Here is a 16,886-nt window from a genome sequence, read left to right as displayed (position 1 = left end):
TTTGCTTAATAAATCTTGTCTTAACAAAGGCAACGGACATTCAGGCATATATAGAAACTGGTGAGTTACCCACTGTTTTCTTAATTTCAACAGCTCTAAGAAAGGTTAATTTTCTTTTTACCCTGTCGCACCAACAACATCTACAGATTTATGACTATATTTCCCTTTACATGTGTTTAATACCAAATAAGTGGTTCTTGTATTTATTAAAAATTTTACTTCCTCATTCTCTGTCTTTTCAGAGAGGGGCTTGGAGGGGAGAAGCCGATTCTGGTACCCCCCCCCCCGCCCCGTCCTTCCCTGTGTCCTTCCCGAAACCGGGCTAAATCCTCTCGCACCCTCCCCCAGAGGGGAGGTGGAAGGGCTAACGATCTCGGATTCCTCTTCCTAATTATCCCCCCATCTCCGATGCGGTGCCACTATTAATTCAACATCATCCTCCTCAGGCTCATATTTCAAACACTCTTTGCCAACACTACAAGCGACGCAACATTTCTTTGAACCCTTTTCGCAGTTTCCTTTCTTTAAAGCCATTACCATAGAACCGCGCGGATGTATCCTACACTGCCTTTGCCATTTCGAATGATTTCTTAACGAGAAAAACAAATCTACATATGTCATTTTTTTCTATTTATTTTCCCTTTTACAAAACAACATGAATTGCAAAATGGTATTATAACACAGTGTCCCATCCTCCGGCCACTTCTCCCCGTCATCTAGAGTATCTAACGGCCACCGATGATTACAATACTCAATTAACTGCTTCCGAGTTAAAGGGTCCCCCCCCAGTTCTTTCCAGTGCTTTAAAATACATCCCAAAGGCGTGTCCCTTGGCATGGGTCTTTTACTCGGAAAGGTGCCCATCCTTCAAATGACCAGTGGTAGTGATTGTGCACTATATCACAAACACTAATCAGAGGGACCCCAACCCTTGTTGGAGCTCCCTTTGGGATCCCAGCCCCCTGCTGAGATCCTGGAGACTTCAACCCCCTGTTGAAGACCTCCCCCTTGGGCCCCGCTCCACCGGCTTTCACCGAGCAGAGACTTTCCACAAAGGTACCTTTCAGCCCAACTCTACGAGGTTTTCACCACGATTTACGAGCAGGCGTATATTATACCTAAAGAATGCCTTAATTAAATTCCAGGGGACTTACTTGGAATCCTTCGCTCCGGGGATCAGAGGTTCTCCTCGAGAATCCCTCGATGCCGGCTGGAGGTCCCGTGATCCCGCGGATCCGTCGGTATTCACAAGCAGGGTCCCACCTGGGTTGCCAGAAACTGTCACCGAAAATCCGGGAATAAAACCTCGTCACACCAATGTAGTGTTAAAAGGCAGCATTCTTTATTGCGACGTCGGATGCACGGGGGATAATTCCGCCGAACGTGCATACCCCATACCCTTTCCGTGCAGTTTATATAGATCAAAATATACATATTCATCTGATTACATAAGCCCTTCCTTTCATAGTCAAATCAGTTCATTTTCATACACTCCTCCCACCCGCACTTGCGCAGTGCCTCCTAGTGGTGGTCGTCGGGGGTCCTAAGATGAAGGCTTATCCTCTTCATCACAGTTTCTGCGCAAACTCAGTCCTCTTCTGGCTCTTGTCCCTGCGGCACGGGTCATCTTGACCAGTTCTAGGCACCTGCTGGTTTTAATTGAAACTACCTTCTTTGGGGAGAGATGTATGACTTTTTGCTTCAATTAATTCACACAATAGATAGGTACCACAAATACACCTGCAATCATTTGGTAACGCTATTTCTATTAAAAAAATCCCCTTCACCATTATTGTTTAACGTTAATGATTACCTAGGGACTAAACCCTCTGTTCCCAGACCTAATGTTCAGATGGGTAGGGCTGTACAAGAGACATAGCAGCATTGTTCGTGCTTTATGATTAACTAATTCCATCACTGTGGTTACAAGGTGGCGAGGACGGGGGGGATGTGGGGCTGGGGTCTGCCCCCCGAAGCAGGGGCGTCCCAGGGCTGATGCTCTCCCCCATCCCCACAGCTCCTGCACATCATCTCCTTCCTGACGCTGCCCGCCCTGCTGAGACGGGGCCAGACCTGCCGCTGCCTCCACGAGGGCTGCGACAGCGAGGCCGCCTGCACCTCCTCTGCACCGCTCTCTGCCCCGCCGCCGCCAGCGCCCGCCCCTGCAAGAGGGCCACCATCCTCAGCTGTGAGTCTGTCATTGCCAAGGGACGGGGTGGGGGTGGCGCTTGGTCTCCAGGACTCATCTTTAGTGTCCAAACTTTTATTGTAGGTTTTAATGCCTTCTTTTTAGGACCCAAAGCCTCCTTTTCAGGGTACAAACCCTCATTTCTAAGTTCCAAACCCAGGGCTCATAGCATCATTTTGAAGGTGCAGAGCCTCCTTTTCAGAGTCCAAAGCATTGTTTATAGGGTCCAAAGTCTCCATTTGAGGTCTCAACCCTCATCTTTATCTTCAAAACCCTGCTTTTCAGGAGCCAAAGCCTCCATGTAGAATCAAAACTGCTCCTTTAGACTTAGAAGCCTTGTTTGTTTGATGTCCCAAGCTTCATTCTGAGGGTCTAAAATCCCATTTCAACAGTACAAAGCCCTGATTTTCAAACCCAAAGCATCACTTCAGGGCTTAAAACCATCAGAAGTTCAGGGTTCAATGCCTCAATGTAATTTCCAAAGCCCCATTTTCAGGGCCCAATGTTGCATTCTTAAGCCCCAAGCCATCCTTTGGCGGGTCTAAACTCTACTTTGAAGGGTCCCAAGCCCTCTTTTACACCTGAAAGCCTCCACTGGAGTGCCCAGAGCCCTCTATTTGGGACGAAATCTCCATTTCTGGAGGCCATGGAGGAACCAAGTCGTTCCCCTCCTTTTCAGGGTCTAAAGCGTCCCTTGTAGCATCTAGCCTATCCTTTGGAGTGCCCAGAGCCCCATTTTCAGGGCTGAAGCCCTCGTTTATGGGATCCAAACCTGTCTTTTATCACTCACAACCTTCTTTTAGGGCCCACAGTTCCATTTTGAGGGTCCTAACTCTCATTTTGGAGGCAGAAAGCCTCTTTTTAGGCTCCAGAGCTATATTTCTAGCATCCAAAGCATCATTTTGACTTTCCAAAGTCTTAGCTTTGGTGGCAGAGCAGAGAGCAGCCTGGTCCCACTGAGCGCAAGGCTGCTCTCCTGCCTCGGCTGCCCTCAGCCCGCCGTTGCTCTGCACACCGCTGCCCACGCGATGACCCACAGAGGTCCCTTCCAACCCTAACACACCGCCCTGGCAGTTTGCCTGTGGAGCGCTGGGGACAGCTGCCCAGGGGAACGGGGAGATGGCTCTGCCCCGTCCTGCTGGGAGAGCAGGGCTCGGCCCTGGTGCTGAGGGCACTGAGCGTCTGCCTTGCTGCTCTCCAGCTCCTCCGGCGTGCGTGGAGCCCTCCGTCACCAGGCATGGGAAGTGTGCGGCTCCAGCGTACGCACCCGTGGGTGTCCCAGGGCACACGTGGAGATCCCGCCTGGACCCGGGGAGTGACAGCTCTGCAGCCGCTCGTTCAGGCGAGGTGAGCACGCTTTGTTTTTGCCCTGCGTTAGTGGGGCACGAAGCACTCAGCCCAGCCCTTGAGCGAGCTGTGCATGCTTTCAGCCAGCTGGCACTTGTGCCGCTGCTCAGGAGAGCCCCTGCAGGTGAATTTGCCGCCTTGGCTTGAAAAACAGGCCAGCACTTCCCTGCTCTTGGGCTGTTGTCCTCTGCCCTCGGTGATTCCTGCCCTGGCAAGTCCAAGAGACGCCTCTGTGAATGCCCGCCTGTGCAGTGCGTGTCCTTCTGGCCTGGGGCCGTCAAAGCAGATCTCCCTGCAGCTAAGTGATGGCTGGGAAATGCGTACCCTTGCAGCCCCAGTGTCCTCCAGTGACAACCTGCTGGTCAGCTGAGTCCCCAGGGCTGGCTCAAAGCCTGCACAGTGGGACGCAACTGCTGCCTCACTAGACCTCTTTCTGTCCTACAAGAGGTCGATGGTGATAGCACCATCTGGAGGGCACAAAGCCTTTTTTTAGGGTCCAAACCCTCCTTTGCAGGGTCAAACCCTCATTGATAAGTTGCAAGCTTCGCTTTTACAATTCACAGACTCCTTTTAAGGGACCAAAGCATTCTCTTGAAGGCCCAAAGTCTGATCTGAGTGTCAAAGGGCTCCTTTTTAGAGTCCAAAGCCTTATTTGTAGGGTCTAAAGTCTCCTTTCATGGCACCAAAGCCTCATTATCTGGATCCATAGCCTGACTTAGAGGATCCAGTCGGCAAGCTGGAGGGTCCAAAGCCTCATTTTAGCATCCAAACTGCTCATTTTGGGTACAAAGCCTCACTTGTTTAATGACCGAAGCCTCATTTGGAGGCTCCAAAGACCTGTTTTTAGCATACAGAGCCCTAGCTTTTGGCACCAAAACATCATGTGAGGGCAAAAGTCCTGATTTGAGGGTTCAGCATCTCATTTTCATTTCCAAAGCCTTATTTTCACATCCCAACGCCCCATGCTTCAGGCCCAAACTCTTTTTTGGAGAGTCCAAAGTCTCACTTCTAGGGCCAAACCCCTCTTACAGCTCTAGGCCTGCACTGGAGTGTTTCGTTTTATGGGGTAACAGAGGAACCAAGAGGTTCCCCTCCTTTGCAGGGCCCAAAGCGTCATTTGTAGACACTCTCCATCCATTTTAGATCCCAGAGCCTTATTTGCAGGGCGGAAATCCTCATTTTTTTGGGTCCAAAGCTGTCTTTTATCAGCCATAGACTTTCTTAGGGCACACCGTTCCCTTGTTAGGGTTTAAACCCTCACTTTCAGAGCAGAAAGCATCTTTTTAGGATCCAAAGCTCTATTGGTAGTGACCTCCCCAGGGCCAGGACTCTGCGCTTCCCCTGGCTGCACTTGTTGGGGCTCTGCTGGGGCAGGGTGCGACCCTGGGCTGGTGCAGAGAGCAGCACCACGTCGTGACTCTGTGCAGGAGCAGGGTTTTGGGTGCCACCGTCGCGAGGCTGCGCCCAGCAGTGCAGGCTGGTCGGGGAGCAGCGCCCCGAGACGTGGGGGCAGAGGGTGCGGGAAGAGGGGGACAGGCGTGGGGTGCTGAGCGATGGGGCACGGGCTGGCCCTGGAGACCCCCGGGCTGTACTGTACAGAGCAATGCATACTCTACATACAGTAATCTACATGCAACATATTAGAAAACAAAATACCTTAGAAAACTAAACACTCGAGAATGACCAAGCGCCACCCCCACCCCGTCCCTTGGCAATGACAGAGCCAGCGTGGAGCGTGCTCCATCTGTGCCACACCAAAGCTTCCCAAACGCCATGTGGGAGCCTCAGTTCCTTGCCAGCAGCCAGGCCGCTGGCACAACTCGCCTACGGGGCTCAAGCACAAACAGGGGTAGATGGACGCATGCCCCACAGGGTTCCGCGGCCCTGCTGTCCATGCAGCGCCTGGTGGGGGGGAAGGGGGCTGACCTGCAGCCTGAACAGCAGCAAGCCACCGAGCAGGACATTCATCAGTTTCTGCTTACAGAGGGACCTGCGGGCACCGGCCCGTGGATTCTTACTACGGCATGTCACGCGTCGTGGGTGGCACCGATGCCCAGCTAGGGGCCTGGCCCTGGATCGTCAGCATCCAGAAGCCCATCATAGGAGGCATGGCGCATGTCTGCGGAGGGTCGCTCATCAGCCCACAGTGGGTGCTGACAGCAGCCCACTGCTTCATCACGCCCGGGTAAGGAGGACCAGGGAACAGCCCCACAGCACTAGCACGTGCCCGCTCCACAGCAGCACGTGCTAGCGCCATCCCGCTTCCCTGCAGCACGCCCAGTGCCTGGGCACTGCCAAGCCCAGCTGAGAGACTGCTCGCGAGAGGGCTGGGCTCACGCCACGGCTTCCTAGCAGCCTCCCGCCCGACACTCCTTGTGCCCAAGGCGTGCTAGGGCAGTCGCACCCTCCGTAGCGCTGCCTTCCTCTCTGCCCTGTGCAGCAGAAGGCAGGCAACTGCTGGGCTGCTTGCAGCACGTGGCTGCGCTCCCTCTGACCCCTCTCTCCACCTGCCTTGCAGGCACATCACCATGTGGCACGTGGTGATCGGGGCCAGCCACTTGACTCAGCTGGGCCCTGAGACCCAAGTGCGCACTATTAAGCGGCTACTGGTTCACGAGCACTACTACAACATCACGCAGAGGAACGACATTGCCTTGCTGGAATTGGACCAGCCTGTCCTGTGCGGCTACTACGTGCAGCTTGCCTGTGTGCCCGACGCCTGGCTGAGAGTGTCGCAGCTGAGAAGCTGCTACGTCAGTGGCTGGGGTTCCGCGACTGCAAGAGGTGAGTTCCCAAAAGGGAGGGGTGTCCTGAGCGCAGGCTGGGCACACTGGGGAGGCGGGGTGGGCTTCCTGACAGCAGAGGCGAAAGCCAGAGGCGGGCTGCGGGGTGCATGCCGATGGAGAGGTGGGCCTGGCCCATTACCCCAAGCAAGACAGAAGGGAGACAGCAGCGGCACAGTGCCTCTGGAGATGCAAAGCCCAGCCCTAGGGCAGGGCTTCAGCCAGACGCCGGGGGCATGGGGAGGGGAGGAGAGGAGAACTGGCAGCGAGCTGCTGGCTGTTAACTCCTTTCTGTGCTGACAGCTGGGGGACCAAGTTATGTCCTGCAGGAGGCCAAGGTCCGCCTCATCGATATCAAGCTCTGCAACAGCAGCCGCTGGTACGGAGGGGCCATCCACAGCCACAACTTGTGTGCTGGCTATCCGCAGGGCGGCATCGACACCTGCCAGGTAGGAGCGTGCTACAAGTCCACCCCCAACAGCACAGGCAGCCCTGTGGCAACCGCCCAAACCTGCCCCAGCGCGTGCTTTGCCTGGCAAGTCAGCCTGCCACTGCTGGGTCCCCTCCACTCTTGGGGTTCACCTCCCCTTGCCCAGATGCAGGTCCTTGCCCAGGGCCGCCCTTGTCCCAGAGGCCTGGCTCTCTGCCCACAAAGCCCATCTAGTGCTCTTGGCAGCCCACAGCTCCAGAGCCCAATCCTGCAACATCCGCCTTCCACACATCCAGGATCACTGTGCAAAGAGGACAGAGAGAGAGCCCTGCCTGACTGGCCCACCACCCCCTGCCAGACAAGCTTCTGTAGGCTCCAGCACCTGAGCAGAGCCTTTGTGTGCAGTCAGGACAGCTCTGGCAGCTGCTGCGGAAGAGAAGGAGCCAGCCAGAGTGCTGACCGGGGCCACCCAACACCACCTTAACCCTCTCTCCTCCGCTGCAGGGTGACAGCGGTGGTCCTCTGGTCTGCAAAGATAACACCTACGACTACTTCTGGCTTGTTGGAGTGACCAGCTGGGGGAGAGGCTGTGCCAGACCAAACCAGCCTGGAGTCTACACCTCCACGCAGCACTTCTACGACTGGATCCTGCTACAGATGGGACTGCGCTCAGCAAGAAGAGATAGTCCAACAGCACAGCCATGGAGTCATTTTCTCTCCACCTCAAGCCCCTCTCAGAGGCCAAGGCCAACACCAGCACCAACACAGTCGGGCAGCATTAGCTCCTGTCCATTTCCACGCCAGAAGCTGGTGGAATTCTTTACTCGGCTGAAGGAGCTCCTGCAGTTCCTCAGGGGAAAAAAGGCTTGAGGAGCAGGATCAACAGGAACCAGCGCAGGCTGCACTGGACCATGATCATTTCCTTCTGGGGCAATGCCTGCTGCTCCAAAGGCAGCCTCAGCATCAAAGGCCTGCTCTGTGCTGCCCGCTCTCCTCCCTGTGGAGGATGAAGCGTTAAAGGACTGGGGACATGTGAGCAATCCAGCATTTCTCTAGAAGGCCATGAAGCCTTAGCCTAAGGCCGCAGAGCCTTAGCATAAGGCCGCAAGGGCATCCAGAGGACAAACTGCGATTGGAATGAGGAAGTAAGAATGCAGAGACAAACAACTCCCAGATGCCGAAGAGGAACTTGCCGCCTGCAAGAAGGCCACGAGCAGTGCGCGTGAGCTAGTGACGCACACCAATCATAATCGAGTTGCTATGTGAGTTAAATTGATTATCACCAATGGGGGATCGCCGCGTATGTAGTGGGGAATATAAAAGTGAGCTATCTGAGGCTAATAAACGGCTTGTACGTGATCACATTGATCATCGTGTCGAGTCCGGTTCTTCCTCCGCAACACTTCCCAGTGCACACAAATGCTGAAGCTGACTTAGTTCTTGGAATAAAGTTGCCAGGTTTCACAGTTAACCGTGCCTGAGTCCAATTCACTCTCGTGCGCAAGGCAAGGATTTCCACGCCCGGCAAAATGAGGCTGCAGGCAGTCAAGGAGGGCACAAAGGGCAAGAGTCGCTCAGCAGGGCTGACACCATGCCTGGTCAGACAGGAGCGTGCTCAGAGCCACCGTGGCATGAAGAAGACTGGCACATTGAGGCTAGAAAGAGGATGCAAAATAATGATGTGACATGCAGACAACTCTGGGGATGATGATTAGGACCTGGTTGAAGCATCTGCTAATTGGAAAGATGAAAGAAAGCTGGCAGGAGTTACAGTGCCATGAGGAAGAGCCAGATGTCACCAGAAGTTAAGGGGGAATGGTGTGAGAGGTGGCCAGACTTCAGCAATATCTGAAGGAAGAGCCGGGGTCATTCTGGGGAGAGGACTCTGGCAGGGACAGCTGTAGCCAGGAAACCACTGCAGTAATGCCACGCAAGGCCAAGATGACCTAGCTAACAGCCCCTGAAAGACCCAATCTGTTCCCAGATGTGACAGACCTGGGAGCAAGGGGGACTAGTAGGCGGGGCTAGGTCCCTTGATTGGGAGGAGACAAGGGCAGAGAAAGTGAGGAGCCAAGGAAGTCGAGGGGGATGAATAAGTGTGGAAAATGGAGAGAAGGGGGGCTCAAGAAGCTCGTGCTTGAGCATAAGCAAAGTGCCGGTTGGTTTGCTTGTTTGGCTGAACCCTGTCCCTACTCCCCACAGCCTGTCCGACCTTCTTCTTGAGAGCCATTCCACATCCTTTTCTGTGTGGCCCCGCTCTGTACCTGCTAGAGGGGTGGGTCTAGCGGCCTGGCTGCTGGCGATGGCAGAAGGGAACACAGGTCATAGGGACCCCGCAGTTGGAAAGACCGAGTGTCTCGGGCCAGCTCCTGGTGGGAGCGCTGTGTGCGTGCGCAGTGCACTAGCGAACCTGAAGCTGGCCTAGCTCTCGAGCAAGAGGACAGAGACCTTTTCAGTCCTGTGGGTGGCATGTGGCTGCAGCCTACCTGACTGATCAGCCCCAGCATTCACAGACCTTACAAGAGGACCAGGCCTGCCAACCACCGGCCACATCTCCACCTGCTGGAGTCAGGAAGGACTTGGAGGTGCTTGACCACGCATACCCCGAGCTGCTTCCCACCTAGGCACGTCCCCTCTGCACTACCTGTTTGGGGGCTGTGGTGATTAGGGACAGGGCTCAGCCAAACAAGCAAAGCTGTCTCTGCCAGAGTGCTCTCCTCAGAATGACCCCAGCTCTTCCTTCACATATTGCTGAAGTGTGCCCACCTCTCACACCATTCCCTCTTAACCACCTGCAAAAATCTGCTGCTGGCATCACAGAGTATCCACAGAAGACAAGTTACATTCTCCAAGGCCATCTTCTGCCTGCTCTAAGCAGATATCGGGCACCACCTTCAGGTCAATTTTTGAAAACCAAAGCAGCGTGGAGGGCGGTTTGTTTGGGGACATCTTCTAGTGCCTATGAAGCCATGCTGCTTCCAATTGCACGTCTGTGGCCACGCATAGCAGGCAGTGCGACTGCCCGCACCTGTGTTGGCCCAGAAGAGCAATGTAGCTGGTAGACAGCAAGGACACGGAGCCTGTCAGAGGGCGTTGCGGTGGCAGACAGAGCCAGCGTGGAGCGTGCTCCATCTGTGTTTCGCTGTGCTTTGTGCAGGACAGGATGGCAGTGCTTGGCTATGCTTGGTTGATTTGGCTTGCACATCCCTGCTTGCCTGCCGCGGCTGTAAGCAGATTGGCTCTTCAGCCCCCAACCAGGTGCCTACTGCCTGTAGTAGTTCCGTTCTGCGGTGTCAGTTTCTTTGGGAAGGACCTGGTGGCAAGCGGCTGCGCAGAGCGGGGTGGCAGTGAACTTCCCAAAGAGGCTATGGTGCCACACTTGGTTTTCCCGGCTAGCTGTTAGCAGGCAGCACTGGGAGGCAGGCGCTGCTGCCTGCCACGAGGTCTGCAGAGCCTCGTCCCGCAAGCGGAGCATTCAGCGGGGGTCTGCTGGGGGTGTCCGAGCCCAGCTTCTGCCTCCCCTCCTGCTCGGAACCCTCCATGTTGCCCGCCCCCCCCTAGAATCCACCGTGCCCAGCACCCGGAACCAGCCACTCTGTGACATCAGCCACGGGGCCAAGGGTTCCCTGGGCAGCGGGACTGCTGCAGGCACTACGTCGGCTGCTGCACTGCTGGCCACCAGCTCTCGCTTCTTGCAGCTGCCACGTGCCGCTGGCAGCCATGAATTTTCTCCCCGTCCTGGTCCTGCTGGCCGTGTGCTGGCCGGCGTACGGCATGTGGGACAACTGTGGGTAAGTGGCCCAAGGCTCTGGGAGGGAGCTGGGGCAGCCCTTGTGGGCTTCACTGGCGGGTGCTCGCTTTTCCCCATGGCCACACCAAAGCTTCCCAAACGCCATGTGGGAGCCTCAGTTCCTTGCCAGCAGCCAGGCCGCTGGCACAACTCGCCTACGGGGCTCAAGCACAAACAGGGGTAGATGGACGCATGCCCCACAGGGTTCCGCGGCCCTGCTGTCCATGCAGCGCCTGGTGGGGGGGAAGGGGGCTGACCTGCAGCCTGAACAGCAGCAAGCCACCGAGCAGGACATTCATCAGTTTCTGCTTACAGAGGGACCTGCGGGCACCGGCCCGTGGATTCTTACTACGGCATGTCACGCGTCGTGGGTGGCACCGATGCCCAGCTAGGGGCCTGGCCCTGGATCGTCAGCATCCAGAAGCCCATCATAGGAGGCATGGCGCATGTCTGCGGAGGGTCTCTCATCAGCCCACAGTGGGTGCTGACAGCAGCCCACTGCTTCATCACGCCCGGGTAAGGAGGACCAGGGAACAGCCCCACAGCACTAGCACGTGCCCGCTCCACAGCAGCACGTGCTAGCGCCATCCCGCTTCCCTGCAGCACGCCCAGTGCCTGGGCACTGCCAAGCCCAGCTGAGAGACTGCTCGCGAGAGGGCTGGGCTCACGCCACGGCTTCCTAGCAGCCTCCCGCCCGACACTCCTTGTGCCCAAGGCGTGCTAGGGCAGTCGCACCCTCCGTAGCGCTGCCTTCCTCTCTGCCCTGTGCAGCAGAAGGCAGGCAACTGCTGGGCTGCTTGCAGCACGGGGCTGCGCTCCCTCTGACCCCTCTCTCCACCTGCCTTGCAGGCACATCACCATGTGGCACGTGGTGATCGGGGCCAGCCACTTGACTCAGCTGGGCCCTGAGACCCAAGTGCGCACTATTAAGCGGCTACTGGTTCACGAGCACTACTACAACATCACGCAGAGGAACGACATTGCCTTGCTGGAATTGGACCAGCCTGTCCTGTGCGGCTACTACGTGCAGCTTGCCTGTGTGCCCGACGCCTGGCTGAGAGTGTCGCAGCTGAGAAGCTGCTACGTCAGTGGCTGGGGTTCCACGACTGCAAGAGGTGAGTTCCCAAAAGGGAGGGGTGTCCTGAGCGCAGGCTGGGCACACTGGGGAGGCGGGGTGGGCTTCCTGACAGCAGAGGCGAAAGCCAGAGTCGGGCTGCGGGGTGCATGCCGATGGAGAGGTGGGCCTGGCCCATTACCCCAAGCAAGACAGAAGGGAGACAGCAGCGGCACAGTGCCTCTGGAGACGCAAAGCCCAGCCCTAGGGCAGGGCTTCAGCCAGACGCCGGGGACGGGGTGGGGGGGGGGGGGGGAGGAGAGGAGAACTGGCAGCGAGCTGCTGGCTGTTAACTCCTTTCTGTGCTGACAGCTGGGGGACCAAGTTATGTCCTGCAGGAGGCCAAGGTCCGCCTCATCGATATCAAGCTCTGCAACAGCAGCCGCTGGTACGGAGGGGCCATCCACAGCCACAACTTGTGTGCTGGCTATCCGCAGGGCGGCATCGACACCTGCCAGGTAGGAGCGTGCTACAAGTCCACCCCCAACAGCACAGGCAGCCCTGTGGCAACCGCCCAAACCTGCCCCAGCGCGTGCTTTGCCTGGCAAGTCAGCCTGCCACTGCTGGGTCCCCTCCACTCTTGGGGTTCACCTCCCCTTGCCCAGATGCAGGTCCTTGCCCAGGGCCGCCCTTGTCCCAGAGGCCTGGCTCTCTGCCCACAAAGCCCATCTAGTGCTCTTGGCAGCCCACAGCTCCAGAGCCCAGTCCTGCAACATCCCCCTTCCACACATCCAGGATCACTGTGCAAAGAGGACAGAGAGAGAGCCCTGCCTGACTGGCCCACCACCCCCTGCCAGACAAGCTTCTGTAGGCTCCAGCACCTGAGCAGAGCCTTTGTGTGCAGTCAGGACAGCTCTGGCAGCTGCTGCGGGAGAGAAGGAGCCAGCCAGAGTGCTGACCGGGGCCACCCAACACCACCTTAACCCTCTCTCCTCCGCTGCAGGGTGACAGCGGTGGTCCTCTGGTCTGCAAAGATAACACCTACGACTACTTCTGGCTTGTTGGAGTGACCAGCTGGGGGAGAGGCTGTGCCAGACCAAACCAGCCTGGAGTCTACACCTCCACGCAGCACTTCTACGACTGGATCCTGCTACAGATGGGACTGCGCTCAGCAAGAAGAGATAGTCCAACAGCACGGCCATGGAGTCATTTTCTCTCCACCTCAAGCGCCTCTCAGAGGCCAAGGCCAACACCAGCACCAACACAGTCGGGCAGCATTAGCTCCTGTCCATTTCCACGCCAGAAGCTGGTGGAATTCTTTACTCGGCTGAAGGAGCTCCTGCAGTTCCTCAGGGGAAAAAAGGCTTGAGGAGCAGGATCAACAGGAACCAGCGCAGGCTGCACTGGACCATGATCATTTCCTTCTGGGGCAATGCCTGCTGCTCCAAAGGCAGCCTCAGCATCAAAGGCCTGCTCTGTGCTGCCCGCTCTCCTCCCTGTGGAGGATGAAGCGTTAAAGGACTGGGGACATGTGAGCAATCCAGCATTTCTCTAGAAGGCCATGAAGCCTTAGCCTAAGGCCGCAGAGCCTTAGCATAAGGCCGCAAGGGCATCCAGAGGACAAACTGCGATTGGAATGAGGAAGTAAGAATGCAGAGACAAACAACTCCCAGATGCCGAAGAGGAACTTGCCGCCTGCAAGAAGGCCACGAGCAGTGCGCGTGAGCTAGTGACGCACACCAATCATAATCGAGTTACTATGTGAGTTAAATTGATTATCACCAATGGGGGATCGCCGCGTATGTAGTGGGGAATATAAAAGTGAGCTATCTGAGGCTAATAAACGGCTTGTACGTGATCACATTGATCATCGTGTCGAGTCCGGTTCTTCCTCCGCAACACTTCCCAGTGCACACAAATGCTGAAGCTGACCTAGTTCTTGGAATAAAGTTGCCAGGTTTCACAGTTAACCGTGCCTGAGTCCAATTCACTCTCGTGCGCAAGGCAAGGATTTCCACGCCCGGCAAAATGAGGCTGCAGGCAGTCAAGGAGGGCACAAAGGGCAAGAGTCGCAAGCAGGGCTGACACCATGCCTGGTCAGACAGGAGCGTGCTCAGAGCCACCATGGCATGAAGAAGACTGGCACATTGAGGCTAGAAAGAGGACGCAAAATAATGATGTGGCGTGCAGACAACTCTGGGGATGATGATTAGGACCTGGTTGAAGCATCTGCTAATTGGAAAGATGAAAGAAAGCTGGCAGGAGTTACAGTGCCATGAGGAAGAGCCAGATGTCACCAGAAGTTAAGGGGGAATGGTGTGAGAGGTGGCCAGACTTCAGCAATATCTGAAGGAAGAGCCGGGGTCATTCTGGGGAGAGGACTCTGGCAGGGACAGCTGTAGCCAGGAAACCACTGCAGTAATGCCACGCAAGGCCAAGATGACCTAGCTAACAGCCCCTGAAAGACCCAATCTGTTCCCAGATGTGACAGACCTGGGAGCAAGGGGGACTAGTAGGCGGGGCTAGGTCCCTTGATTGGGAGGAGACAAGGGCAGAGAAAGTGAGGAGCCAAGGAAGTCGAGGGGGATGAATAAGTGTGGAAAATGGAGAGCAGGGGGGCTCAAGAAGCTCGTGCTTGAGCATAAGCAAAGTGCCGGTTGGTTTGCTTGTTTGGCTGAACCCTGTCCCTACTCCCCACAGCCTGTCCGACCTTCTTCTTGAGAGCCATTCCACATCCTTTTCTGTGTGGCCCCGCTCTGTACCTGCTAGAGGGGTGGGTCTAGCGGCCTGGCTGCTGGCGATGGCAGAAGGGAACACAGGTCATAGGGACCCCGCAGTTGGAAAGACCGAGTGTCTCGGGCCAGCTCCTGGTGGGAGCGCTGTGTGCGTGCGCAGTGCACTAGCGAACCTGAAGCTGGCCTAGCTCTCGAGCAAGAGGACAGAGACCTTTTCAGTCCTGTGGGTGGCATGTGGCTGCAGCCTACCTGACTGATCAGCCCCAGCATTCACAGACCTTACAAGAGGACCAGGCCTGCCAACCACCGGCCACATCTCCACCTGCTGGAGTCAGGAAGGACTTGGAGGTGCTTGACCACGCATACCCCGAGCTGCTTCCCACCTAGGCACGTCCCCTCTGCACTACCTGTTTGGGGGCTGTGGTGATTAGGGACAGGGCTCAGCCAAAGAAGCAAAGCTGTCTCTGCCAGAGTGCTCTCCTCAGAATGACCCCAGCTCTTCCTTCACATATTGCTGAAGTGTGCCCACCTCTCACACCATTCCCTCTTAACCACCTGCAAAAATCTGCTGCTGGCATCACAGAGTATCCACAGAAGACAAGTTACATTCTCCAAGGCCATCTTCTGCCTGCTCTAAGCAGATATCGGGCACCACCTTCAGGTCAATTTTTGAAAACCAAAGCAGCGTGGAGTGCGGTTTGTTTGGGGACATCTTCTAGTGCCTATGAAGCCATGCTGCTTCCAATTGCACGTCTGTGGCCACGCATAGCAGGCAGTGCGACTGCCCGCACCTGTGTTGGCCCAGAAGAGCAATGTAGCTGGTAGACAGCAAGGACACGGAGCCTGTCAGAGGGCGTTGCGGTGGCAGACAGAGCCAGTGTGGAGCGTGCTCCATCTGTGTTTCGCTGTGCTTTGTGCAGGACAGGATGGCAGTGCTTGGCTATGCTTGGTTGATTTGGCTTGCACATCCCTGCTTGCCTGCCGCGGCTGTAAGCAGATTGGCTCTTCAGCCCCCAACCAGGTGCCTACTGCCTGTAGTAGTTCCGTTCTGCGGTGTCAGTTTCTTTGGGAAGGACCTGGTGGCAAGCGGCTGCGCAGAGCGGGGTGGCAGTGAACTTCCCAAAGAGGCTATGGTGCCACACTTGGTTTTCCCGGCTAGCTGTTAGCAGGCAGCACTGGGAGGCAGGCGCTGCTGCCTGCCACGAGGTCTGCAGAGCCTCGTCCCGCAAGCGGAGCATTCAGCGGGGGTCTGCTGGGGGTGTCCGAGCCCAGCTTCTGCCTCCCCTCCTGCTCGGAACCCTCCATGTTGCCCGCCCCCCCCTAGAATCCACCGTGCCCAGCACCCGGAACCAGCCACTCTGTGACATCAGCCACGGGGCCAAGGGTTCCCTGGGCAGCGGGACTGCTGCAGGCACTACGTCGGCTGCTGCACTGCTGGCCACCAGCTCTCGCTTCTTGCAGCTGCCACGTGCCGCTGGCAGCCATGAATTTTCTCCCCGTCCTGGTCCTGCTGGCCGTGTGCTGGCCGGCGTACGGCATGTGGGACAACTGTGGGTAAGTGGCCCAAGGCTCTGGGAGGGAGCTGGGGCAGCCCTTGTGGGCTTCACTGGCGGGTGCTCGCTTTTCCCCATGGCCACACCAAAGCTTCCCAAACGCCATGTGGGAGCCTCAGTTCCTTGCCAGCAGCCAGGCCGCTGGCACAACTCGCCTACGGGGCTCAAGCACAAACAGGGGTAGATGGACGCATGCCCCACAGGGTTCCGCGGCCCTGCTGTCCATGCAGCGCCTGGTGGGGGGGAAGGGGGCTGACCTGCAGCCTGAACAGCAGCAAGCCACCGAGCAGGACATTCATCAGTTTCTGCTTACAGAGGGACCTGCGGGCACCGGCCCGTGGATTCTTACTACGGCATGTCACGCGTCGTGGGTGGCACCGATGCCCAGCTAGGGGCCTGGCCCTGGATCGTCAGCATCCAGAAGCCCATCATAGGAGGCATGGCGCATGTCTGCGGAGGGTCTCTCATCAGCCCACAGTGGGTGCTGACAGCAGCCCACTGCTTCATCACGCCCGGGTAAGGAGGACCAGGGAACAGCCCCACAGCACTAGCACGTGCCCGCTCCACAGCAGCACGTGCTAGCGCCATCCCGCTTCCCTGCAGCACGCCCAGTGCCTGGGCACTGCCAAGCCCAGCTGAGAGACTGCTCGCGAGAGGGCTGGGCTCACGCCACGGCTTCCTAGCAGCCTCCCGCCCGACACTCCTTGTGCCCAAGGCGTGCTAGGGCAGTCGCACCCTCCGTAGCGCTGCCTTCCTCTCTGCCCTGTGCAGCAGAAGGCAGGCAACTGCTGGGCTGCTTGCAGCACGGGGCTGCGCTCCCTCTGACCCCTCTCTCCACCTGCCTTGCAGGCACATCACCATGTGGCACGTGGTGATCGGGGCCAGCCACTTGACTCAGCTGGGCCCTGAGACCCAAGTGCGCACTATTAAGCGGCTACTGGTTCACGAGCACTACTACAACATCACGCAGAGGAACGACATTGCCTTGCTGGAATTGGACCAGCCT

At 57.0% G+C, this 16,886-nt stretch overlaps 2 protein-coding genes across 2 annotated transcripts; both read left to right on the top strand.

Moving 5' to 3' along the window:
• The first annotated feature begins 9,905 nt into the window (after window positions 1–9,905).
• On the top strand, window positions 9,906–11,063 carry LOC142364800 (acrosin-like). Its single transcript, XM_075444928.1, has 2 exons — window positions 9,906–10,539; window positions 10,854–11,063. Exons 1-2 carry the CDS (start codon window positions 10,469–10,471, stop codon window positions 11,056–11,058), a joined length of 276 nt encoding a protein of 91 aa, XP_075301043.1. The 5' UTR covers window positions 9,906–10,468; the 3' UTR covers window positions 11,059–11,063.
• Window positions 11,064–15,239: 4,176 nt separating this feature from the next.
• On the top strand, window positions 15,240–16,405 carry LOC142364803 (acrosin-like). Its single transcript, XM_075444931.1, has 2 exons — window positions 15,240–15,881; window positions 16,196–16,405. Exons 1-2 carry the CDS (start codon window positions 15,811–15,813, stop codon window positions 16,398–16,400), a joined length of 276 nt encoding a protein of 91 aa, XP_075301046.1. The 5' UTR covers window positions 15,240–15,810; the 3' UTR covers window positions 16,401–16,405.
• The last annotated feature ends 481 nt before the right edge of the window (window positions 16,406–16,886 follow it).

The sequence above is a fragment of the Opisthocomus hoazin genome, chromosome 29 (genome assembly GCF_030867145.1).
Source record: "Opisthocomus hoazin isolate bOpiHoa1 chromosome 29, bOpiHoa1.hap1, whole genome shotgun sequence".
Classification (NCBI taxonomy): domain Eukaryota; kingdom Metazoa; phylum Chordata; class Aves; order Opisthocomiformes; family Opisthocomidae; genus Opisthocomus; species Opisthocomus hoazin.
Note: the sequence above shows the minus strand (reverse complement) of the source record. Positions and strands in the feature narration are given on the sequence as shown.